At 35.3% G+C, this 26,955-nt stretch overlaps 1 protein-coding gene and 2 pseudogenes across 3 annotated transcripts; 1 reads left to right on the forward strand and 2 right to left on the reverse strand.

The window, feature by feature from the left end:
* The first annotated feature begins 2,615 nt into the window (after nucleotides 1–2,615).
* Nucleotides 2,616–10,866, forward strand: LOC143610515 (flavonoid 3'-monooxygenase pseudogene; annotated as a pseudogene). The gene is made up of 3 exons (XR_013149603.1): nucleotides 2,616–2,694; nucleotides 9,270–9,926; nucleotides 10,245–10,866. The product of XR_013149603.1 is annotated as a flavonoid 3'-monooxygenase pseudogene (transcript).
* Nucleotides 10,867–12,951: 2,085 nt separating this feature from the next.
* LOC143610508 (putative methyltransferase TCM_000336) lies at nucleotides 12,952–15,245 on the reverse strand. The gene is made up of 4 exons (XM_077084970.1): nucleotides 15,162–15,245; nucleotides 14,647–15,057; nucleotides 13,774–14,046; nucleotides 12,952–13,302 (listed from the first exon to the last, which is right to left on the reverse strand). The coding sequence occupies exons 1-4, from the start codon at nucleotides 15,234–15,236 to the stop codon at nucleotides 12,970–12,972; spliced, it is 1,092 nt and encodes a 363-aa protein (XP_076941085.1). The 5' UTR covers nucleotides 15,237–15,245; the 3' UTR covers nucleotides 12,952–12,969.
* A 6,714-nt stretch (nucleotides 15,246–21,959) lies between these two features.
* Nucleotides 21,960–23,451, reverse strand: LOC143610499 (flavonoid 3',5'-hydroxylase 1-like; annotated as a pseudogene). The gene is made up of 2 exons (XR_013149601.1): nucleotides 22,890–23,451; nucleotides 21,960–22,602 (listed from the first exon to the last, which is right to left on the reverse strand). The product of XR_013149601.1 is annotated as a flavonoid 3',5'-hydroxylase 1-like (transcript).
* Between the last annotated feature and the right edge of the window lie 3,504 nt (nucleotides 23,452–26,955).

Genomic DNA, 26,955 nt, shown 5'->3' on the forward strand with positions numbered 1-26,955 from the left:
TATGAAAATGAGTAGATTGATAGCATTATTACCTCGAATACATATAATTTGGACCTCTCCTGATACTTACGAATAAAATCAAAGTAAGCCTTTGAAAATTGGTAACTCCATGATACATATAATAACCAAATTGGCTTCAAATCGAACGAAATTACAAATCTGAGATCAAATAGAAGAAGAAATTGCACCTCAGCTTGCGTGAATCGAATATGCCGGAGACTTGCGAATCAAATCAAAGCAGCACACTTCATTCATAATCCCTGGCCACCTTCATCTTTTCCAGTTAGCCGTCGACACAAATATGGCAGTAGCAGCAAAGCGCTTCTTGCAGGTCCCTGAATTCATCAAACCCTACCATTCTCAAACCCTATACAAAAAAAACGATCACAATTCTCATCCGTATGTATCAACTCATCATCCGAATCCATCCTCACAGAAACCTAACAACAACCCGCATCGAAATCCTCTCTAAAGCTCTACCTTTAAGAATGACGACCGCGGTTCATGCGTTGACGATATAACCTCAAACGTCGATCAAAGAATGGTTAATTTAACAATATAGTCATCGGCCAATGGAGGTTATGAACGAGTAATCAAATGGTGAAAATAATGCAATTATATATAGGGCTATTGTCGGTTAGGGTTTAGTGAACGTATCTGCTAAATTAATTGGATTATATCGATTGCTTTCGTGTCCAACAAGTTCATAGGGTTGTCGGCCACATATTTACGGAAAAAAAGATCAAGAACGATCAAGTTAACATAATAGGATTGTCGGTAAGGTCGATTACAACATGTACAAGATATCAAATAATTCGATTACCAATAATATTACGTAAATTGTGGTCCAAGGCTTTACAAATTGATAATCGGGTATAAGAAATGGGTTTGGTTCATGATATGGGATCCGGATACTGGTTGAGGAAATGGGTTATAACCAAAGTTTTACTTAGTCCATAAGGTTTGAGGATGGACACATAAAGGGATAAAGTTTTTATTTTGGGTTAAAAATGCCAAAACAAGAAAGATATAATTATAAATAAATAAATAATAATATAATAATCACTTTAAACTCGATAAACGAAATAAAGTTTCCCGGACATCGAAATGGATCGATTATTTAATTAAAATAATAATTTGAAAAATTCGGTTAGTTACAATTAACTTACCAAAAACGAAAACGGGTCGGGTATTAAATACTTATTTAATAAACGAGAAACCCGGGTTTCCTAACGAATCGAGTGGAGTCGTGTTTTCAAACGAATCGAGTCGACTTTCCAAACGAATCAAGTCGATTTTCTAATGAATCGAGTCGAGTTTTCAAATGAATCGAAACGATTTTCCAAACAAATCGAGTCGAGTTTTCTAACGAATCGAGTCGAGTTTCAAACGAATCTAGTCGAATTTCCAAACGAATCTAGTTGAATTTCCAAACGAATGGAGTCGAATTTCCAAACAAATCGAGTGGAATTTCCGAACGAATCGAGTCAAGTTTTCAAATGAATCGAGTTGAATTTCTAAATGAATTGAGTAGAGTTTTCAGACTATTCGAGCCGAATTCTGGCAATCCAATCAAATCAAATTTTCATAAATTCGATTTTTCGTGTTTTTCTACTCTTTCACTATGAACATTTTCTTTCAACCCCATAAGACCCGTTTTACTGACATAACGAGTTCTGGGCCTTAACAACTTCACCTAACGGTCCTTACACGGTTCAAACATCACCCGTTTGTCCCAAATCACACCCAACAACCCGTTTCTGGAAAAGTTCGGGTTTTTCTTACATGATATAATCTGATTTGCCTTAGTATCAAATCTCATGGCAAACCGACCTCAAACACTTACCATTTTAACTAAAAACGCACCTTTTGGGAACTGGTTTTGCTTTGGATCTAAGTCAACACATGATCTAGACAAGTTTCTTGTTGTTTGGTGATGCCTAAACACGAAATACGCCCTCACTTAGCTGGGATTTGGATCCGGATTTGAAAGAGAGTGTTTGTTTGTGTTTTTGAGTGTGTAAAGAGGCTTGGATGTTGGAGATGAGGGTTTTAGGGGTTTAGAGAGGTTTAAAGGTTTTTAAATATCCCCAAGCCCAGGGACCCAATGCCCATATCCATTCCATAATTCATGTTTCTTTCCAAGCGCATCCTCAAATTATTTGTATTTAACCTAACTAAATAATAGCACATCACTAATAGACAACAAATTTGTTATTTCATTACTATTAAAAGTAGGATATTACAAGATAACTTTACTTGTATGTATAGCCATTAATTACAATTGACAGAGGAGTTTTCAACTTTTGTTTAAAACAAATTACTAAGCTTTTATCTACAATGATATTTGAGTATGATTATGACTTTTCTTTATCTTAATATCTAATGCTAACGACTGGTCAATGTAAAAATAAAACGATCGTTTCAGCATCAGGGGTGATGTCATAGACTCGTTGAATATTATCCCACCACCAAATAAATACAACTTTTTTAGAAGTTTATTAATAATTTTATTGGTGGATAGTTATAATCAAAAAAATACACACAATAGGAAAACGTTTTTGCCTCCTTCGTATGATGGGATCTAGTTCAAGAGCTAAAATGCAGTTGGGATTATGATAGTTATATGTGTGGTGTGGTGTGGTGTGGTGAAGAACAAACTTTTGGAAGTGAATCCAAAGGTCTTCATTGAAGGTATGGCCATGCAAAACCATTGGATGCTATGAAAATTGATTAACATTAGACATATTTTTCCATGTTCATAGTTTCATACAACCAAATTATTACCGTATAGCTCATGTACACAAAAACGACCGTTAAATGTAAAATTAAATGTTGTTTCGGCATTAGGCATGACATAGTAGAGTCACTAAACCACCATGAGCACTATGAGGTGTTATAGGGGCATGCGGGTTTTTGTAATAAATGCCTATACGGCTTAAAGTAATCATAATTGAAGGTATACTGACCAATACAAATATTTCTGGCTAAAAATAATGATGATGACGTGGAGAAAAATGCCTCTTAACAAGCATTAACCATATTTTTTTATAATTAGTCCATTAGCAAATAATCCAACATCTCTTGATCAAGTGAATGAAATTTTGTTAATTAGTGTTCTTGATAATATCAAGGAATTGTTTATAAAAATGATTGGCAAGGAAACACGACTGATTATTTGGAAATATGTGGTTCAGTAGCTAGCTAGCAGCCAGAATAATAATAGCGTATTATGTGAATAGAGCATCTTCTTGTTAACAAGTTAAAGGATTCCCTCTTTGGACACGACACTCGTTATTTAACTAACATGATAACCAATGTGATTTCGCCATCAAATTTCAATCTTACTTTTTTGCACTAATTACCCAGTGACCAGGGTAGAGATACTGTACGCTAATGTCATAGCGTACGATAGGTACGTGAAACGTTTAAAGGTAAAAAAACAAAGGCAAAAGTACTAAACGCTCAAAAAAAGCTCAACCAACCCCTACAAACGCTCAACCAAAAACCTAAAACGCTCAAAACGGTTTTCGTGGAAAAAAAAGTGAAAAATTGATCGATCAACCATCCAAAACTGTTTTTTCGGTGAACCAATGATTAATTGGATATGTATTGACGATTCCGAGATGTTTGGATGTGATTTCATTGATCGATTTCGTAAAAAAATGAATTCGCGTCCTATTATACGTTAAGGTATTATTGTATTTGATCTTTTACCGTAATGACCAAACTAGTTTTCTCTTTGATACAATTATAATATTATATACAAATATAATATTATATACAATTGATCTTTTCATTTACACAATTATAATATTATATACAAATATGAAGCATGAAATAAAGAGATAAGATCTCCTCGAATAACTGTAAATAATAACAAATTTAAAAAAATTAGCTTTCTTTTTGAATTTCAAATTATGTTGAGTGGACTCCTTTTACCCCCCGTCAATCGAAAACGGTAGCGGACCAACGCGAAACATTGTGCGGAAACATTCAAAAAGTGTTGAAAGACTTTTGGTAAAAATGTCGGCTACCTGAAGCATGGTAGGAACAAATTTTGTGTGAAGACGACCGGCGGAGACTAATTCACGAACAAAATGGTAGTCGATGTCTATGTATGCGAGACCGGGTTTTGACTTAAAAATAAAGCACTTTTGTTGTCAAATAGTAGAGTCGGGCGATCCGGTGGTAGAGCATGTAGTTCACGTAGGAGATGAGTTAATCAAATAATTTCAGCCGTCGTGTTTGCCATGGCTCTAAATTCGGACCCACAGCTTGATTGTGACACAGTTGGTTGCTTTTTGCACTCCATGAGACCAAGTTTTTGCCTAAGTAAACAGAGTAACCATATGTTGAACGTCGAGTTTCAATGCATCGAGCCTAGACTGCATCTGAGTAACCAACTAAGGTTGTTTTTAAGGGTTTATCAAATGTTAAACCAAAGGATAGGGTGCCCTTTACATATCTTAAAATCCTTTTTACAAGCTAAAAATGTGAAGTGGTCGGGTTTTGAAGAAATTGGCTCGCTTGATTTACGGCGTATGAAAGATCGGGTGATGGTGAGGTATTGAAGAGCGCCAACCAAGGAGCGATATAGTTTAGGATCATGAAATGGTGTACCGGTGGAGATTATTACATTAATATCTTGTATTCCATGATAACCATGTAACATCTTTTAAAGTATTTTATAAAATAACTAGAGTTTTATCCGGCGCGTTGCGCTGGGCAGGTCGGTGAAACCAAGCGGTTGTAAAATGAAGTCTTGTCGGTTCTAAGTGTTAAGGCGGTAAGCTGACACGAATTCGGTCAGCTTCGGTTATGTGCGCTATTGTACCGGAACTAGAAAAAAAATAAAACAAAAAAAATATAAAAATTGATGTGGACCAATGGTGGCGGAAACTGGAAACATTTTAGTTTTTTAATTTTTTTTTTTATTTATACATTAAGTTATTATTTTTTGAATTTATTTTTAAACAATTTTTGTGTGGTCACAACTCACAAGTCCTTCTCACACTTAACATGTTGTCTTCCTTTTGTATTTTAACTTTACCCTCAATTAGATCATTGTATTAATTTGCATATTTGCAAATCTCGTGTAGTATATATATACGAGTTATAAAGCTAGTTTTGAATAAAGAAATGTTAGTCTTGAAATCTGGATGATCAAAGTGACTATTTTTGAATTTTGTTTATTTATATAAATATAAGTTGAAATTGAAATTGTTTATGAAAGTATGACATGAAAATACAAAGTGATTATTTGGAGGGAAAATTCTCAAAATAAACGTTTATGAAAAAGTTTTTCAGGTTTTATGTATCATTTGCAAGAAATTCTTAAAATATGTATCACAATCTAGTCGTGACGAATAGTTTGTATAACCAACTAAAACTTGACATGTGTCTTTAAACTAACCATAACGAGCAGATTTACTAACAATTCACTCGTCACGACTAAATAAGTTTTATGCCTCGTAATCAACTCCCACCAGTAATTCATAAGTTCGTTAGTCGCGACAAGTAGATTGTAAGTTTAACTAGTCGCGGTGAGTTAACTACTAATAAACTACTCGTGTAGGGAATATGAACTAGGTAAACTAGTCGTCGCGACTAAAGGACTTATAAATTACTCGTGGGTATTGATTACGAAGCATGAAACTTATTTAGTCGTGACGAGCAAATTATTAGTGAACCTGCTCGTTACGGTTAGTTTAAGGGCACATGACAAGTTTTAACTGGTTCTACAAATTACTCATGTGTAATCATAAACTACTCGTCACGACTAGTTTATAATACCTATTTTAAGAATTTCTTGCAAATGACACCTAAAACCTGAAAAACATTTTCATAAACGCGTATTTTGAGAATTTTCCCAACTTTGGACATATGTGGTTAGTTAGCATAAAGAGTAACGAAAATTGTATTATGTGAATCAAGCATCTTTTTGTTAGCAAGTCAAAGGATTCCCTCTTTGGCACAATAGCTACTTAAGTAACCAATGTATTTTCCTAATCTTAATTACTAGCTTAATTGTTTGTACTTACACAAGGATGTCAAAAGTAGTATTTGCCACCGTATCTAATGGAGATGTTGCAACCAACATACTCATAATAACCTCTCTATTATCAATATTCTGGCTTGTATGGATCTTGTTAACATCAAAGGGTCCTAACCCGCCACTGCCGCCAGGCCCACGGCCTCTACCCGCTCCTCGGAAACCTCCTATCTCTTGATCCGGAACTCCATTCGCACTTTGCCAATGTGGCTAAAATATACGGTCCGATATCTGTTGGGTTTCGTAGGCCTTTTGTTGGCCCGATTTATTATTTGAAGTCCAAAGGGCAGATGGGTGTAGGGTGGCCAGACCGAAGCCCGGCCCGGTTTAGATTTCTTGCATAATAATTTACTAACCCTAGTTCAGTCTCTATATAAACAACATTATGTACTTGTAATCTTTTGTCACTCAATAAAGAATATCTAGTTGCCACCCGTGGACGTAGGTCAGTTTAGACCGAACCACGTTAAATCCTCGTGTTCGTTTATTGCTTTTGTGTGTGTGTTCAGTTTCGTGTGTGCGTTTAATCCTAACAAGTGGTATCAGAGCTTAGGTTCGGATCACACGAAGAACACGATTGTAGGAGAAGAATTGGGTCGATCTAGGGGTTGTATCTTGGCAGTCGTAGTCGAAAGAAACCCAGCGGTCTGCGGTTTATATAATCGCACGTCCAATATTAAGCCGCCACCGAACAGTTCATCACAAATTGAATAGGCATCAAAAGTCAAAGATGATTTGTCTTATGTGATCTAAGCAAACTCCCAAGGTTCTAGAAGCTTAGTAGTTGCACAAAGAAAGAAAGCAGATTGTTATTTTTTTTTTGTGCGCCGTTCTAAGGAAATAGAAAAGAGAATTGTTTTTTTTCTTTTATTCCAGCAATCTTCTTCGATTAGTTGGGGCTGTTTTGTTTGGGCACAAGTTTTATTTTTGTTGTTTTTCAATTGAGCAAAGAACAGTTGAATCAAGATCCTATTTTATTGAAGAACCGTTGTTAATCAGAAGAAACGATAAAGAAACCGGGAACCAGTGCTAACCGCGTTTGTCAGGTTTTATTGTTTCAGTTTAAAGTTTCAGTTTCTGATTTTCAGTTCAATATTCCGCTGCGTTAAATAGGTTGATTGTTTAACAGAGTTCAGTAGAACAGTCGTTAAGTTTAGGCCCGTGCCATTGCGTGTTTGTATGTGTTTTATCTAGTTTTTCCGTTTTAGTCATTGTCATGGCAGAAGATGGAAAGGTTTCGATACAGAAGTTTGATGGACAGAAATTTGGTTGGTGGAAGATGCAGATTGAAGCATTACTTTGTCAGAAAGACTTAGATGTAGTGCTTGAGGATGAAAAACCAGAAAAGATGTCAAAAGCAGATTGGAAGAAGTTAGACAAGAAAGCTAGGGCTTGTATTACTTTGTCGTTGTCGGAAGATGTGGCGTTTAACATCATGAAAGAAACCACAGCACGTGGTATGATGGAGGCGCTATCCAACATGTATGAGAAGCCTTCGGCAGCGAATAAAGTCTATCTTATCCGAGAGCTAGTGACAATAAGAATGAAAGAGGGTGGGTCAGTTACAACGCATTTCAATAATCTTAATTCGATCTTGTCCCGCTTAGTGTGAGTTGACATTAAGTTTGATGATGAAGTTCAAGGCCTCTTGTTATTATCCTCTTTGCCCGACAGTTGGTCGCAAACAGTGACTGCAGTTTGTAGTTCGTCTACAAATATTACTTTTGATGGGATTCGAGATCTGATTCTGGGAGAAGATTCAAGACGCAGAAGTTCAGGTGAATCATCAGGCAATATGCTAGTCACAGAAGGTAGAGGTAGGGGAAAACAGCGAGGCAGTGGGAGCATGAAGAGGAGTCAGTCTAAGACTCGTAAGGATATTGAATGTTGGGGTTGTAAAGAGAAAGGACACTTCAGGAATCAGTGTCCGAATGGTAAGAAAAATGTGAACGTTACAGAAGACGACACAGATGACGGGGTCAGTAGTGATGAGGCTTTGGTTTGTAGTGTTGAGAGTAGCGTTGATGCTTGGTGTGATGGATTCTGGTGCATCGTTTCATGCCACTCACTGTAGTGAAACGATGAAGAATCTTAAATTTGGGGATTTTGGAAAGGTTCGACTAGCGAATGATGATATTTTAGAGGTTACGGGTATGGGAGACGTTGATTTGATAACTTCAGCCGGTACTTCTTGGACTTTGAAAGACGTGAGGGTTATTCCAAGTTTGAAGAAACGTTTGATTTCAGTTGGGCAGTTGGATGACCAAGGGCACGATGTTAAGTTTGGGAATGGGCAGTGGAAAGTAGTCAAAGGGAATCTTGTGGTTGCTCGTGGCACGAAAATGGGTTCATTGTATATGGTCGGCATGTCATCGAAAGGAGTGGATCCAGTTTTGGTGAAAGACAAAATCCGGTGCACAGAATCTCGTGGGCAGAAGAAGGTTCGTTTTGCAAGTAACAAACCCAGAGCCAAAGTGAAGATTCAGGATGAACGAGCTAGGAAGGTTAAATCGGTTGGGGGACATCGTGACAGTGGGAGCACAGGTCGTGTTTCAGTTACAGTTCCAGGTCGACAGTGGATTAGAAAACCAGTATTCCAGCTGTAAAAGTCTCTCCAATGAATTACTTGCTGAATATGGAGAGTGTTTGTTCTCAGGTTATCTCAGGATCCGGTAGTTCGTTACAGTGGGAGCTGGTAGGGACAGAGAATGGGTCAGAGGCAGTTTCAGCCGTGACTGAAGTGTTGGAGCTCCGGGGAGCTTCAACGGGCCTTCTGGTTAATTGATGAGAAGGCGGTGGCAACTAGAAGAAGTTTAATGTTCAGATTACAGAAGTACAATCAGGAGTGCAGACGAGAGTATTCAAGGCCTCCGAGTGGGAGATTGTTGGGTTTCGTAGGCCTTTTGTTGGCCCGATTTATTATTTGAAGTCCAAATGGCAGATGGGTGTAGGGTGGCCAGACCGAAGCCCCGGCCCGGTTTAGATTTCTTGCATAATAATTTACTAACCCTAGTTCAGTCTCTATATAAACAACATTATGTACTTGTAATCTTTTGTCACTCAATAAAGAATATCTAGTTGCCACCCGTGGACGTAGGTCAGTTTAGACCGAACCACGTTAAATCCTCGTGTTCGTTTATTGCTTTTGTGTGTGTGTTCAGTTTCGTGTGTGCGTTTAATCCTAACAATATCAAGGCTCTGGTTCGGTAAAAAGGTGGGTATTCTCATCACCTCTCCGAGCTTGCCCGTGAGGTGCTGAAACTGAATGATGCCATATTGGCTAACCGAGATGTTCCCATTGCTGGGAAAGTGGGAACATACGGTGGAAACGACATCATTTCAAGCCAATATGGCGATCAGTGGCGGATGTTAAGAAAGATTTGTGTTCGTGAGATGCTAGCAACCAAGTTTTGGATTCGGTTTTACGATATTAGAAGGAAAGAGGTTAGGAACACTGAAATATTTGTATAATAATGTCGGGTTGCCGGTTAACGTTGGGGAACAAATGTTTTTGACTGTTTTGAATGTGATTACTGGTATGATGTGGGGTGGTACGGTGAAAGCTGAGGATAGGGAGAGACTAGGGGCCGAGTTTAGGCAATTGATAGGTGAGATGACCGGATACTTGGCCACGCCGAACTTGTCGGACTTGTATCCGGGGTTGGCTCCATTTGATCTACAAGGAATTGTGAAGAATATGAAAGTGTTGGCCAAGAGATTAGATACTATATTTGAGATGATGATTGATCAAAGGAGGAAAATGGGTAGTGGTCATGGAAACAAGGATTTTTTGCAGTTTTTGTTGGAGCTTAAAGATGGTGGAGATACCAATCCACCTTTCACCATGGTTCATCTCAAATCTTTGCTCATGGTAAGTAAATCCCAAATAATATTTATGTTATTATCCGGTTCGACACATTTGGATCCCTAGCTTCTGAGGCGGTTCGCTTCTTGGAGTGGGTGCTGAAGGTGGCCCACAGTGACTCGCAGAGCCCGAGGAAACCAAGGATTTATATTTAGTAGAATAGGCTTTACGATTCAAAAGGGGATAGCGGCGCAGCTTGTTGCTCGCTTACCCATTATCCAGATGTAGCTCGGTTTGTGTTATATTTTCATGGTTGATTATTAAGGTTTTATGCTCTTATGTTATTATATCAAAGATAGTTGATTGTATCTCTCAATTTTTTAGGATATGGTGGTTGGAGGGACGGATACAACCTCAAATACAGTCGAGTTTGCTTTGGCTGAGATGATGAACCGGCCCGAAATCCTCAAAAAAGCACAAGAAGAATTAGACATGGTAGTAGGGAAAAGACAACGTAGTTGAAGAATCACACATCAACAAACTACCCTACCTATACGCCATCATGAAAGAAACTCTTCGATTGCACCCGACGCTCCCACTTTTGGTCCCCCATTGTCCGAGTGAGTCATGCGTGATTGGAGGCTACACGGTCCCCAAAGGCGCTCGAGTGTTTGTGAATGCTTGGGCAATACATAGGGACCCTGCCATTTGGGAAACTCCGTTGGAATTTCGACCTGAAAGGTTCTTGGATGGGAAGTGGGATATACTGGCAATGACTTTACTTATTTCCCTTTTGGTTCTGGGCGAAGGATATGTGTAGGGACCCGCCATGGCGGAGCAGATGTTTATGGTTTTGATTGGATCTATAATTTACTCTTTTGATTGGGAATTGGAAGAGGGAAAAAAACATGACCTATCCGAAAAGTTTGGGATCGTGTTGAAGAAGAAGGTTGCTCTCGTGGCAGTCCCGACAACAAGGTTGTCAAACATCACATTGTATGAGTGACAATCTTCCAGTGATGTTTTATGCACAATATATAAGAGCCCTTTAATATCCTTTCAAACTTGTTATTCTGGGTATGTATTACATGTTCTCAACTTTTGAGTGATATATTAATTATTGGGTATCTTTGTTAGTTTGTTATTTGCTTGCTTGTTTGTCATGTGATAAACATGGGAAACCAGAATTTATTGTATTTTCACATGTATAATATGATAGAAAAATATATCTGAATTTTAAGATATCAGGGTATTGTTACATTTCTGTCTATGCATTCCATGAAAACCAACCTTTTGAAGGTTCAATATTTTATTCTATTGTAACTTACAGGTAAAATGTCATGAGTCATCATACTTAATCGTTGGAAATCGATCCAAGGCTTCATTTGTTTTCTGCTTTGGTTGAATAAATAAAATTCATTTTTTACCTATATAAAACCTCGATTAACTTTAAAAATTTATCAACACCAAGGTTCCAAAAAGATATACAACTTCTTGGACAAAAAAGGAGAAACCTGCTTTGAGTCGTGTTGGGTTAAAATATCCGAAGATCGACAAGCCGGTATTTCTTTAGCCTTTTTTTGTTTCGTATAAAAATTTTAAAAATATGTTTGAAACTTATCTTTATTCTAATTGTAGTGGACTATCAAAAGCACCTTATATTTTTGGGAAAAGTGCAAGAGTTGTTCTACAGGATGGTGGGAAGTACGGACCGTACTGACAATATGATATTGGGAAGATGGTCCGAAACTTGCAAATTTGTCGGACTTTTTAACAAATTTAAATAACAGTCACAGTCGTCGAATGTGAGCGAGCGAGATCGAAGATCTTCAAGTTTACAAATTCACATGCGGCGTGAAGTGTTCAACAAGTACAGAACGATACAAACGTGGAACGAAGACTGCTTGTGGCTAATACACAAGTTGTGCTCAAAATGGGTCATGTTAGTTACACCGAACCATGATGGTGGCTCAATGCCAAAGCATACGAAAACTACTTCGTTTGGTGCATATGTCTCATCTAGTAGCTCGGATGCTCATGTAGGGATCAACCCAAACGTTTATGGGCAAAAAGATCAACCACAAGTCCTACGTCGACCCGGAAAGCATCGGGGAAAAAGATCAACCACAAGTACCGAGGTCGATCCGGAATTTTTCGAAGACGTACACAAAATATCGGGGTGAAAGTTTCAAAAGAAAGATTTAGGAAATTATACTTTTTTTACTAAGGACTTTAGCAACCTCGACCCCATGCGCCGAGAGGTATTCGAACAAGAACAAGGCTCGTTCTTGAGTAAAACAAAGCAGATCAAGAATAAAGGCGAAGAGCAGGAAGTGGCAGAGATTGGGAATAAATTTGTATTTTTATTCTTAAATTTGTAATATTTTATGTTTTTAGGATGATTATTTTTTTAATTTGTATTTCTTTATGTTATTAGGATGTTTAATGTTTTTTAATATATAAATTAGTTTGTTAGTTATATTATTGTGTTATATTAAAAAAAAAACAGATAATAAGCTGAAGCCACAGTTCGCCTGAACCACTAACCGGAAAAACCGCCTCGATTCATCTCATCGTTTTTTCCACATCCAACTTTTCATTTTTGTTTGCCATTTATCTGGTCATTAGTTTTGGATGTCAAACATGTTATAAAAAACATAGACCTCTTAGAGCATTCACAATATATACTCTATAATATGTGAGTGTGCACTCCGTTTTTTAAAGTGTAGTTATAAGTGATTGTACGTTAGTGGAAGATATAGAAAATGCAAAATCTTTAATATTTGTTAAAAGTGATTGTGAGTGGAGAATAGAAAAAAATATAAAAAATATTATTTAGTTGAATATGAGAGAAAAGATAATAATTTTTTGTGTAATTATAGAGTTGGCAATATCGAAGCTATTGTGAATGATATTGCGTAAATAGATTAAACGTAATCCTAGATTTGAACTTATAACCAAAGCACAACTAATCTAAACGTAATCCTAGATTTGAACTTATAACCAAAGCACAACGATTTATGCATTTAACTTGAAATAAGACACATAATTAGTTGTTATTTGTAAACAAACATGCCACACACACAATAATACCAACAACTCTTTGAAATCATATTTTCTTAAGAACAATAATAAAATTTACGGGCTTGATCTCTTCTTTCTCCATCTCTTCATCTATAAAATATCCGTAATACTCAAACAACTTGTCAAGGATTTCTTCACCAAAGTGTTTAGAAATCATCGACCCTTGGATCGCTCGAATGGCCCTAGCCACCGCAGTCCCATGACTCATATAAGGACCCGAGTAGCATTCATTTTCAAACATTTCAAACCGATCAATTTCAAAAGACTCTTCTTTCTTTATTTCCTCCTCTAGTTGATTTCTGGAGGGTGCATAAAAGTGGGTTTCGTACTCGTCCACTTTTTCTTGCTTGACTTCTCCCTACATGAACCAAAAATAAGACATTTAATATACACGTCAGTTCTAGAAAATTGTCTACAATCAACTCGAGAGCTCAATTCGTTGATAATAGCTAGGGTTGACAATTGGGTACCTGTTTAAGACACGATAAGACCTGTTAACAAAAAAAGTGCGGTATGTGAATTTTCTATATTCTTATATAATTAAAATTAGTAGGCTAAACTCCATAATTTCCCTTATTGGTACACAAAATTTAAAATTGTCTTATAGTCATGACATATAAAGTTGTTAAACGAGTCATATTCATGTTCGATATTTGTGTTACGCATGTCGCTTCTTACCTGTTAAACCTGTTAAGACACGAATTGTCAGCCCTAATTAATAGCTAATGGCTTCCACGTTTCCTGCGCTATGTTTCCCAATGGACTATCACTAGTGGTTTCCATATATACTAATTGCCCATATTTATGAAGCTAGGTTTTAAGTACGTACCTTAGAGACTAAGGTGGCAAATGATCGTGAAAGAAGTTCCCAAAGGAATGAATTGCCCCTATCAACATGGCTTTGATCTCTACTTCCTAACAAAATAACTACCATCCGGCCTCCGGACATAAGTTCTTTTGACCGTGATTGCAGAAACAATGAAAAATCTTCTTGGAATTGATCGGAATAGGCCTTAGTGACTTGTAACGAGCTCGATTTGGAGATGTAAAGGCTACCTTTGTTAACCGATCTACCTTCCTTGTCATAAAGTCCCGGAGGAATCTAAACAAATACATCATTATTCATACCTTGTCATTATGTTACTAATTTAAACTAGAAAACTTTAAATGCATATACACAATACGTTTAAAATATAAAGGTTATCCTGATCTTCTCTATAATTTTTAAATTTTGGCTGAACTATTCAATGATTCTAGGTTGTGACAAAAAAAAACAAATTTTAAAATATAAAAACATTAAATTGGTCAACTTGTGAATTGGTCATGTCAGCCAACCCGTTTAGCTAAACATGTTCGCAATGGCGAAGCTTGGACTGAGGCACCGGGGGAGCTCAAAATGTATACAAAATTTCATAAACGAGGGGGGGCGGACTCAAATTTTCGGCCAAAAAAGGCTAAACTCACACTACGTATAAAATTTTTCGGCCGAAAACGGGTAAATTTACACTACTGCGCAAAAAAACAGGGGGACCGGGGCCACCCCTGGCCCCAATGAAGATTCGCCCATGCGTGTTCGTATGTTTGACCTGAAACAACCCGAAACAAACGCGCCCTTTTACTAAACAAAAACCTATTTATCTTAATATGTTCTTTCGTCATACTATATATGCACTCAAATACATAGATATTATACTTCACTTACCCTGGAGAGCCAATGCAAACTGTTAGAGGAGTAAATGAAGTGCAGACAATTGTCTGGAAACAATCTACCATAAAAAGTGCCTGGACAGCCAGCGATGAATACGTTTGATTCGTACTTTTGGCACCAATGACGCCTCTCGGTATGTAGTTCCTTGTAAAAATCTGGCAAGATCTTGAAGAGGGCATTGAAGTCGTTGGTTGGAAGATCGTTAAGGTAGACACGATACTCAGGTGGTGAGATGTTTGAGGTAGTTTTGTCGATGACTTCCACCATTTCTCGTATGGTTGATAAAGTGTTTTGGCCACACGAGCAGCCAAGATCGGCGATGCCTAAGCTTTCTGGTGTTAAGGAGAGGTAGGCTTCTTCAAGGCTTTTGAGTGTTATGTGTTTCACCCTATCTGAAGCTTTTTTCTACACAAATGAAATATTATTATGATTACAAATTTACAATACAGTGACATGTAACCAGGCAACAAGGTGCGCTTAAATTAATATGCAAAGAACTAATGTTTAACCTGAAGATGTGAATTCTGGGCATAGCTATGTTCATCAAGCCCACCGTTCATGTGGAAGACTTTCTCTACATCCATTATATTGCTCACTAGTAATGGTTTTGATATGTTTGGTTGTGACTGAGACCTGCTTACCAGTTATTATCTCCTCTTTATATATAGCACATTTTATTACGGTTAATTACAGCATGATAATAATTAAAAATAGCATATAATCCTATTTTAGACTTATAACCGTACCCCTATATATTCCCTTAATAAATAAAACTCATGCTAGGCCAAAATGGCATCTTAGGATTGCTCTAATTATTGATACCAAATTTATATTCCATTTACAATATGCATTCTTGATAATTTTATATTGAAAAATATAATTATATTTTTGGGAAAGTGAATATGCAGCTGTTAAGTACCTAACCTTAGATGCGAAACAATCAAAACTACGTAGTTTTGATGAAAAGTTTCCAAGATATGATTTTCTTCTTTCCCTAATTATGTTTCCTCTCCATTAACTTAGTAAACCCCTAATTTTTAATTCATCATCACGGCAATGAAAACAAATTAAAATTAAACCCCATATTGACGTGAAGAGAAAAACAGTTAAATATATATTTGCAAGATGGGAGTGGCTAAAGAATACTTTGACTACTGCCTTCATTAATCTGAAAATAACGGAACATTAAAAAAAATCGTAAATGACTAACTTTCGGATGAAACAGGAGTTGAAAACAAAGAATAGTTTTATGATCTGGGAATTCAATTTCCATGGTTGTATGCAACAATTCCCAACTTGCTAATATATATTTAATTGTCTTCCTCACATAAATTAAAAATATGGGATTTGATTTTTATTTGTTTTCATTGCCTATGCTGAATTAAGAGTTAGGAGGTTAACGAAGAGGAAACATGATTAGGGAAAGAAGAAAATCATATTTTGGAAACTTTTCATCAAATCTACGTAGTTTTGATTGTTTCGCATCTAAGGTTGGGTGCTTAACAGCCTCATATTCACTTTCCCCTTATATTTTATATATGTTCTTCATTATTTTGCTTTTGTATCAACACAGCAGTTAGCTTAAACATAACTCTGATTTAGGTAAAAACTTTTAATTAAAGAGATTTATTTGTATATTTTTATGCAAACAATCAATAAAAAAATGATCTGATCGACCTTACGTTCTATAAATGTTGTTTTAAAACGACTTAGACTTGTTATCCAAAAAGAGCTAGCGGTGCAACTTGTTGCTCGTTTGTCTTCTGTATCATTGTACACACTACGTTTTGTTAATAAGAAAAATGTTAACGGCACAAGCATATCAATAATAACATGTATGTTTTGTTTTAACTTTTAAATTGTCCTTTTAAAGGACGAAATCAAATCAATATATCGCTATAGAAAAATGACTTTTACCGTTGACTGGATCAACATATAGTCAAAAATCAAACATAGAAACACATTACAAAAGTTTTAAAGGATTTTTACATATATCTTCTTTTTAGACCTTCTAATTGAATATTTCCATGGTCTTAAATGATTAATTACATATTTCCCCTTATTGTAAGCAATTACTATTTTACCCCTTTCAATTTAGATTACCTAAACGACGAAAAAATATTCAAACGTCAGCCTCCTCTCCACCGTTTTGATTCTTCTTCCGTCGAGAACATCTACCCTAACCTGCAATTGAACGACTTCCATTCACACAGTCGATTCTTCCCTTTGTCGTCTAGTATGTTGAGCTTATTGAATACAATATTTGTTTATATTATAGGCAATGAGAACATTTGAAGCTATTGTATAAATATACAGATTATGCATTATGAACATTTGTTATTTATGGTTGCCGCATGGTTTAATAATTATGGTTGCTGCATGTTTATAGAGATTATTAATGTTTATACAATGTATATGTCTACAAATCTACAATACATAATCTGAAATTGTATCCGTAGTAACTTATAAATGTGTAATAAACATTTGTTTTGGTTTATTCACATTAAGTTGCTTATGCAAAACGAAAACATGGATGTTATGGGAGACCAAGCTCTAAATTACAAGGAAAATGGGTTTTTCTTTTGGCAATCAGGCTTATTTGTGGTAAGCATATACAATAATCGTACATCGGGACACAAACAAAGAGCGCTGATATATTCGGTGGACTGAACTTTGTTTTAGGGCTGGAACTGCAACGAATCGCTAGAAGCCTATCACATTTTATCAAGTGATTGATGCGCCTTCTGCATTTCGGGGTTGTTGGCTTTAAGGTTGTCTTTCATTGAAGCAGATTAAGGTTTTGTAACACCCGGCTAAAGCGGAATACGCCCGAGTGTAACGTGCAGATTGTTCAAAACACATGTGACACTATTAAGTGACAATATTATCATTATTTCAATGATGAATCAAATTACAAGTTGTTTTGAAAATAAGAAAGTTACAAGGAAATGAAACATATCAAACCCTTTATTAATAATCATAATTCTAGTATTTTCTCTTGTTTCATCCTCTAATAAGCAAGCATGTAATATATATATATAAAATAATGTCAACTAACTTAATAGTTGGTGAGTTCACACAGTTTGATATAATACATAAAAACCATACAATTCCATGAAAACTTGTGAAAAACAAATAAGATCTTTTCCCGATGGTAACAACCAAATTACTCGGATAATGAGGCCCTTTTCTGTAAGGCCCTGATCCCGGTGCCCTACTTTAGCGTTTTACTCATAAACACAGCTCTAAATATCATAGTCAATTAAAACTTTTCGCGGAATAGATAAATGTCAACCATTCACTACATTAAGTCTTAACATTTAACAACATAAAACATGTCTTTAAGTTCAAACATCATAATTTAAGTCTTCAGATGGCAGCTTTTTTATTCTTCTGGCATGTGCCCCTCTTCAAGCCAGCTAACTCATTCTACTCACCTGCGTGCATACTAAAAGTCAGCTACGGTGAGTGAGTTCTAGTTAATAACTCCAAATGCTACACAATCATCTCTTCAGAAAACTAACCTACTGATAGTGATTGATTCAAATCGATATTTATATAAACATAAAATCGTTATTGATTATGGATATTCTTCTTTGATTATGGATATTTATATAAACATAAAATCGTGATTGATTCAAATTATTTTCTTGTTTTGAAAATAAGAAAGTTACAAGGAAATGAAACATATCAAACCCTTTATTAATAATCATAATTCTAGTATTTTCTCTTGTTTCATCCTCTAATAAGCAAGCATGTAATATATATATATAAAATAATGTCAACTAACTTAATAGTTGGTGAGTTCACACAGTTTGATATAATACATAAAAACCATACAATTCCATGAAAACTTGTGAAAAACAAATAAGATCTTTTCCCGATGGTAACAACCAAATTACTCGGATAATGAGGCCCTTTTCTGTAAGGCCCTGATCCCGGTGCCCTACTTTAGCGTTTTACTCATAAACACAGCTCTAAATATCATAGTCAATTAAAACTTTTCGCGGAATAGATAAATGTCAACCATTCACTACATTAAGTCTTAACATTTAACAACATAAAACATGTCTTTAAGTTCAAACATCATAATTTAAGTCTTCAGATGGCAGCTTTTTTATTCTTCTGGCATGTGCCCCTCTTCAAGCCAGCTAACTCATTCTACTCACCTGCGTGCATACTAAAAGTCAGCTACGGTGAGTGAGTTCTAGTTAATAACTCCAAATGCTACACAATCATCTCTTCAGAAAACTAACCTACTGATAGTGATTGATTCAAATCGATATTTATATAAACATAAAATCGTTATTGATTATGGATATTCTTCTTTGTAACTCAACAGATATCCTGATTGTGCTTCAATCAAATTAGTTTTCCACAAATTGTTGTCGGGTTCCTTATCGGAACCCTAGGTGGCGATTGTGTGGTGGTGGTCTAAGTAACCTGTATCTCTTCTCCTGCTATCTTCATCATCCTAGTCGGGTCCTTCTGTGGAACCCTAGGTGGCGGCGATGTTGTCGTGGCCGGGAGCGGTTACTGCCTCAATCTCTAGTATACATATCTGAGCATGTTTGTTTTGTTGTCTTCAATTTAATCTAGACAAGTCCTCAAAGTAAGTCTTCGATTTAATCTTTGAGTAAAAAATTTGGTTATGTAGTGACTCTAAATTCAGGTTGTTTTGTTGCCTTTTAGTTTTAGATTGCTGCATTCTTGGTAGCCTCCATCATGATTCATTCTTACCTTTTCTGTCTATAATTCTAATATATATATATATATATATATATATATATGCGAGAAGTGATATTACTGCGAGAAGTAAATGTGTAACTTCATTAATCCCTAATTTCACTCCCTTTCTTATAATGTTACCTACATGTATATAGGTTGGTTGTATTTATGTCTTAGCTACACACATTCAAACATACCTACACACATATACATGCGTACCTACACACATTCAAACATACCTACACACATACAAACGTACCGAGCCACATTCAAACCTACATACCTACACAGATACAAACATACATACACATATACAAAAATACGTACCTACACACGTACATACACACCTGCATAATAAGAAAGTGAGTGAAATTAAGGATTAATAGAGTTACACCTTCACTTTTCGTTGTAAAAAAACTTCTGAAATGATCCAATACATACATATATATATATATATATCTTTTTGGAATTTTATCTATTGAATTTATATGATATTTAATTACATTTCCACTATAGTATTTTTGGCATTCTCAATTTGGTAATCAGGTTACAGATGTTGCTGATACAGTTAACTTGCAATCTGCATACTGATTTAAAGGTATTTTAGATTTGTTTGCAAAATGGTTTCAAATTTGTATTTTGGCCATAACGATATATTAGGTATTTGCTAAGGTACAGTTAAGTGATCTGTTTATTGTTGTAGTCAACTTCATAGTTAAACAAATTGTTGTGTGTATAAATGTCTATGTTTTGCTTTGTTTACTATTTAATTTTTTTTTTTTTTTGCACTATTGTTGTGATGATTGTTGACGTGTTTTTGTTTGTCGGTGTTTTGTAGTGTTTGGTTTGGGTGAGTTCCTTATCTAGGTTGATGTTGCTCTTAGATTTTAAAGTATGTGCTTTTTATTGTTATCGTCTAGTTTAATATTATGCGTACTATATATATAGATATTAGGTAGAAACCGACAAGATAAACTCTAAAACCATAAAATCATTATCTTCACAATTACTTTAAACTATTAATATAAAATATGTTTCAAGATAAACTCGCGAAAAAATATTATCTTTGCAGTTACTTAAAAGCTATTAACATAAAATATGTATAAGAAGTATGTTGGATGTTTAATTGTAACCTAAGTTGATTAATAACTGAACCGAAAGCGTTAAAATATTAAAACCAACCAAACAAGCTAACCACTGACCCCGGACATTCTATAAGAATCTAAAACAATTTTCTTTGGTCAAATAATGTGGCTCGGCTCAATATATGCATAGGCTTACGTTTAAAAGCGCAAAAAACGGGTTATGCTAACCAAAACGGGCCGGGACGGTTAAACCATAAAGCTGTTATCTTTACAGCTTAAACATAAAGTTATAGCTGCTTAAAGTTTTTAATATGAAATATGTATAAAAAGTTTGTTTGTGTAACATAGGTTGGTTAATAACCGAACCGAAAGCGTTAAAATCCTAAGAACCAGCCAAACAACCTAACCAACGAACCCAAACATTCCCGAAAGTTTAAGCACATAAAAGTGAGTCTAAAACAATTTACGTTGGTCAACTACTGTGGTTGAATTCATACTTACGTTTACGTACACACTTAACTTGTTTGAAAACACAAAAAACGGGTTTCTGCTTCCCAAGATGGGTCTTGATAGTTTCCACAGATAAAAGTGGTTCCTTAGTACTGTTGTGTGTATGTGGTAGTTGTCAAAACTACTTTCTTATTACTGTTTTGAGTTTGTATACGTTTATGTGAGCATAATGATAGACCCTTACAACTTAGGTGGCTTGATTGTTTGTGATTTTAGGGAGAAAAAAAAAACAATGTTAGTTGACATTTTGTGTTTTGTCGTTTGGGTTATTAGAAGTGAAAATGCTAACCCCTCAAACAAAGACTAACAAACTGGTGAAACAAAAGACTTGTATAAGTGTGAAGATCATGACATCGTAACTGGAATCGAACTAAGGTGAGAATAGACAACAAACTTCTATTATTATTGGTTTTCAATGGGTTTTTGTTTTCAACTATATGAAGTTGACTTTTACTCTGTAATTAAGATAGTTGCTTGGTATAAATGAATGGGCCGTTGGTAACTGACATGAGTTCTTTATGTTAGGCTGTTAGCTTCTAATACAAATGTTCAGTAATCTGTAGTGTGCCATGGCCGTGGAGTAATTCGTAATTGGATGAGTTGTTTCAAGGTCTAGGTGTTCACATTACCATAAAAGGATCGTTAGACTTTATAATGTTAATGCTTTTAGGAGGCAAAGGTATTCGTTAAGTGACACCGGTTTGTAAAATGACAACATAAATAGGACAATCAAATACATTTCTGCAAAAATTATTAGGTGCTTGCTTTGCCTATTTGCCTTATCGTATGTGTATGCAACGGTTATGTTTCAAAATAGGCTCGGTGCAACGCGCCAGATAAACTATGTAGTCCAAAGAAAACATTAAAAATAAACAATATTTTTACCTCACAATAAAAATTGATAATTATAATATCCTTTATGTTTATTTTACATTGAAAGTGTCAATATGGATAAGTAAATTCTTGCAACGATTTAAATGGTTATAGTACATGACTTGCGATATTGTCATTCGTAGAGTGTCGGGTTTGACAATCTTGGAGTCGGGATTGCCATGAGAGCAACCTTTTTCTTCAACACGATCCCAAACTTTTCAGTTAGATCATGTTCTTTCCCCTCGCCTAATTTCCAATCAAATGAATGAACGATGGATCCAAGCAAAAACATAAACATCCTTTCTCCCATTGCGGTCCCGGCACATATCCTTCTCCCAGACCCAAACGGAAAATAACTAAAGTCATTTCCGGTATAATCATACTTCCCATTCAAAAACCTTTCAGGACTAAACTCCAACGGGTTTTCCCAAATGGTGGGGTCTCTTTGTATTGCCCACGCATTCACAAACACCCGAGCACCTTTAGGGACTGTGTAGCCACCAATCACACATGACTCACTCGGACAATGTGGAACCATGAGTGGAAGTGCCGGGTGCAACCGAAGAGTTTCTTTCATGATGGCATAGAGGTAAGGTAGTTTGTTGATGTGAGTTTCTTCGACTACGTTATCTTTCCCGACCACCGTCTCCAATTCTTCTTGTGCTTTTTTGAGGATTTCCGGTTGGTTCATCATCTCGGCCAACGCAAACTCGATTGTATTCGAGGTTGTATCCGTCCCTCCAACCACCATATCCTGTAACAATAAAATTATAACTAATTAACCTATTAATAAGGATGAGCATTTTCGATACCGGTACCGAATTCTTTACCGATTTAGTACCGATCGGTATCAAGTTTTGAGTTTCTGGTACCGGTACAGTTCGGTACCAGTATTTCCCCAATTTATACGAAATACAAGTACCGATACACCGAACATTTCAATACTGATACCAAAAATTCAGGATTTTCTGGATCTGTACCGGTTTCATCCCTAAGTAAACTTACTTTTTACAAGATAAAAAAATATTATTAGGGATTTACCATAAGCAAGGATTTAAGATGAACCATGGTGAAAGGTGGGTTGGAATCTCCACTATCTTTAAGCTCCAACAAAAACTGCAAAAAATCCTTGTTTTCATCACCACGTATCGCCATACGGTGTCCAAACGATGTCGTTTCCACCGTATGTCGCTTCTTTACCCGCAACTGGGACGTCTCGGTTAGCAAATATTGTGTCGTTTAGTTTAACACTTCTCTAGCTAATGCTGGAGAGGTGATTAAAATGCCAAGTTTTTTACCGAGCCAGATTGTCGAAATTGGACCAAATGTTTTTGCTACTTCCGGGAAGTAGGAGTAGAGTTCTGGATCGAGAGATAATAAGTTTCCGACTAGAGGCAGAGGTCGTGGGCCTGGTGGGAGTGGTGGGTTGGGTTGTTTTGATGTTAATAGTATCCATATAAGCCAGGATATGGTTAGTATAGAGGTGATTATGACAACGGTGGTTGAGGTTGATACTGAAACATCGTCGATGGAGATTAGGGTTAATAGCATCATTGTGGTAAGTAACATAATGATGAAGAGAAATGAGTGTGTGTTGGTTATATAAGGAAATTACTTTGTGTTTTCGAGTTTTATTTAATTGAGGAAATCGAAGGAAAACGAGGGATGGAAAAAATATGTTGTGTTCTCGAGTTTCATTTAAGAAAGGAAAAGATAAAAGATGTCTTCCTGAGTTTCATTAAAAGAAAGAAAAAAAGGGGAGAGAAGAGAAAATAATGAGTAAAATAAAAGAATCTGTATTTTTTTAAATTGAAAAGATTTAGAAGGAAAATAAAGAGTGAACTGCGGTTTTCGTCCATGTGGTTTGTCCAAATATGCGGTTTTAGTCCAATAGTTTTAAATTTGTGATTTTAGTCACTGTGGTTTCATTTCACTTGCAATTAAACCCAAATTCATTAACTCTGTTAATTCTGGTCGTTAAACTCATCAGCGTTCCCCTCACGTGAGGGGCATTTTTTGTCCTTTTTCTCCTCAAATAAACCCCAACCGTAATTCGCAAGCCCCCCTCACGTGAGGGGCTGAAATGTATTTGGGGAAAAAAGACAAAATTGTCCCTCACGTGAAGGGTACGCTGATGGGTTTAATGACCATACTTAACGGAGTTAATGAATTCGGGTTTAATTGCCGGTAAAATGAAACCACATGGACTAAAATCGCAAATTTGAAATTACTTGACTAAAACCTCATATTTGAGCAAACCATGGGGACGAAAACCGCAGTTTACTCGAAAATAAATTAAAGAGAAAGAGAAGATAACAAAAGAAAAAATAAGAACAGAAAATTTTTTTTACTTGCCTTTCTTCTCATAAATGAACTTGAAAACAAAGCTATGTGTGAAAACAAAAGGAAATTAAAAAGATGCTGCTTATATAAAAATACAAACCATGAGACATAAAGAATCTTTTTTATTGTGAACAAGAAGATGCTAGCTTCACAAATCTCCAACTTCCAAAGTCAAAATGATCAAATATGGTGATTTACCCAAGAAACAGATATTTTTGGAGGGGATTGGATATCTGATACATGCAAGTCTTTTAGACCACTTGGTTGTCATCCAAGTTCCAACCACAAACTAATGACAAGTTGCAACCTAATCTATGAGTTAGGTTTTTCCATTTAAGATCATTTCCGTTAAATCTCTATTCATCTCTAAGAATCAATTTAATCAATTTTTAATATTTAGAGATGTATGGATAGTTAATCTCTTTGTAGACGACATCTAAAAAAGGAATTCCTAAAATATGTATTTTTATAAATAATTTAGAGTTTTATAGTTTTAAGTAACATTTGCAAAGAATTTCATAAATATATATGTATTTTAAACAAGTCGTGACGACTAGATATTTGGTGTCAACGAGTAATATGCGAAACTAGTCGCGACGACTATGTTAAGCTAATAAAAATTCCATAGACAATTTTTGAAACACTAAACATGTCAGTACGACTATTTTAGGTAAAAATTAGACTGGACGATTTTTTTATAAGTTTTTTGATAGTTATTAATATTATGTCATTATATTTAATTTTTTATTTTACTCACAATTAATTTTCTTTAATAGCTTTTAAAATATAAAGTTTTTACCTTTTAGAATTCAAATACACCGTTGTGACAGGGTTTTTTTATCTACACGCCAACATGAATTTTATTCAACAAAGTGGATCAAATTTATATCGAAGTTTTTTTTACTCGCTTTTGAAAAAATTTATTTTAGCGCATAGATAGAAAAAAACACGTCTCAACGGTGTATTTAGATAAAACTTTATATTTTAAAAGCTATAAAATAAAACTAATTATGAGTAAAAAATAAATATAATAGTATAATATTAAGAAAAGTACCAAAATTTAATTAAAAACTCGTCCATTTACAATTTTTAACTAAAATAGTCGTTCCAACAGATTTAGTGCTTCAAGATACTCGTCCATGAATTTTTTTAGCTTAAAATAGTAGTCGTGATCAATTTTGTAAATTACTTGTTGATATCATGATCTAATTGTCACAACTAATTTAAATAGCCTATTTCTGAATTTCTTAAAAATATACCTAAAACTAGAATTTATTTAAGAAAATACCTAGTTTCCAAATTTTCTCATCTAAAATATGTAAGAGATGAAGACGAAGATTCAAACAAAAAAGAAAGATTAAAGAAATCTTTAATTAAAAATTAGAAAGGCTAATAATCTAGTACTTGTATTTTTCTTTTTAAGAAATTACGGTATCAATTTTCAATATCAAGTGGATAAAAAAAATAAGATTATTGTTTTATCCTTAGATCGTCTTTAGTCAGACTAAAATGTTGGTATTTTGGAGCCAAAACGCCACCCCCGGCGTTTTGGGGTGTTTTGGTACCAGGGTTTTGTATGTAACGTTTGTGTGGCACGAGTTTTGAGGGTTTTGTGTGCATGTGAGAAAGAGAGAGAGAGGGAGAGGTAGAGGGAGGGGATGAGAGAGAAGCGTTTTAGGTCATTTTCTCGTTACACTCATTTTTACAAAATGTCTAAAAGCTGATTACGCACCAAATGGCGCAAAATGTCTGGATGTTCTTGATTGCGACTACACATAGTCTTATTATCAAAAACTATATTCAAATAAACCTAAAAATAAATAGAATTAAATGTCCTACCCTTTTTCTTCATCTAGGATTCTAGCTAGGTTTTTAAGATTACGCGTAGTGAAGTATTTGGGTTTGCATTTTGAGGCCAAAAGGTTTCCAAATACCGCCCCTCAACATTTTGGGGGCATTTTGAATGTTAACATTGTGTACACATTGTAAAGAACCGTTGTTCTGTGTGAGAGACGAAGGAAAAGGAGAAATGATTGTAGCCGAATTTTGGGCATTTTCCCATCATATTTGTTTTTTTGCAAAAAAAAAATGCTGATTGTGTGTCACATGACGTAAAATGCTTAGGATTATCTAGTTTTCACTAGATATGAAGTAAAAACTTGTAGGATTGCGCGAAGAAACCAACAACTACCGCTGTGAAACTCAATAACGTCCACTCAATACGTTAAAAACGTGACAGAAGAGCATCAAATATAATAATTTTATTAATTACACTCCACTTTTAATTTTATGAATTTTCTAGTAAAAGATAATTTTATGTCAAAGATAACTTATATGAAGTTAATTTGTGTCAAAGCTAAAATTTTATCTAAATAGTTATTTAGATTCGACACAAAATTAACTTGTTTAAAATATTTGTTTTGACGAGCATGTGGTTTGCAGTAAAGAGTTACCTGAGTTTAAGTATACCATGATTTGGTGAGAGATGTTTTATGTAATATTCATAAACGGGCATAAATTTTGACAAAGAAAAAGGGCCCTGATGGATTCTTCAGCTCAGCTCTCCTAATAGTCACAACTTCGTTTTTAATATGATTTGGTTTGTTATTCAAAAAGAGGTTCTAACACAATTTGTTGTCCATCTGCAAGCCACTTTATTATAACCATTCGGATGGTTTTATCAAGTAAGACTAAATCATTATTATATATGAATTTTCTAGTTCAATATTGCACATGAAATATATATCAATTGCATCTCGATATA

This window comes from Bidens hawaiensis, unplaced genomic scaffold (genome assembly GCF_021521415.1).
Source record: "Bidens hawaiensis isolate Kalapana, Puna unplaced genomic scaffold, B.hawaiensis_p1.1 tig00026600_1, whole genome shotgun sequence".
Lineage (NCBI taxonomy): Eukaryota > Viridiplantae > Streptophyta > Magnoliopsida > Asterales > Asteraceae > Bidens > Bidens hawaiensis.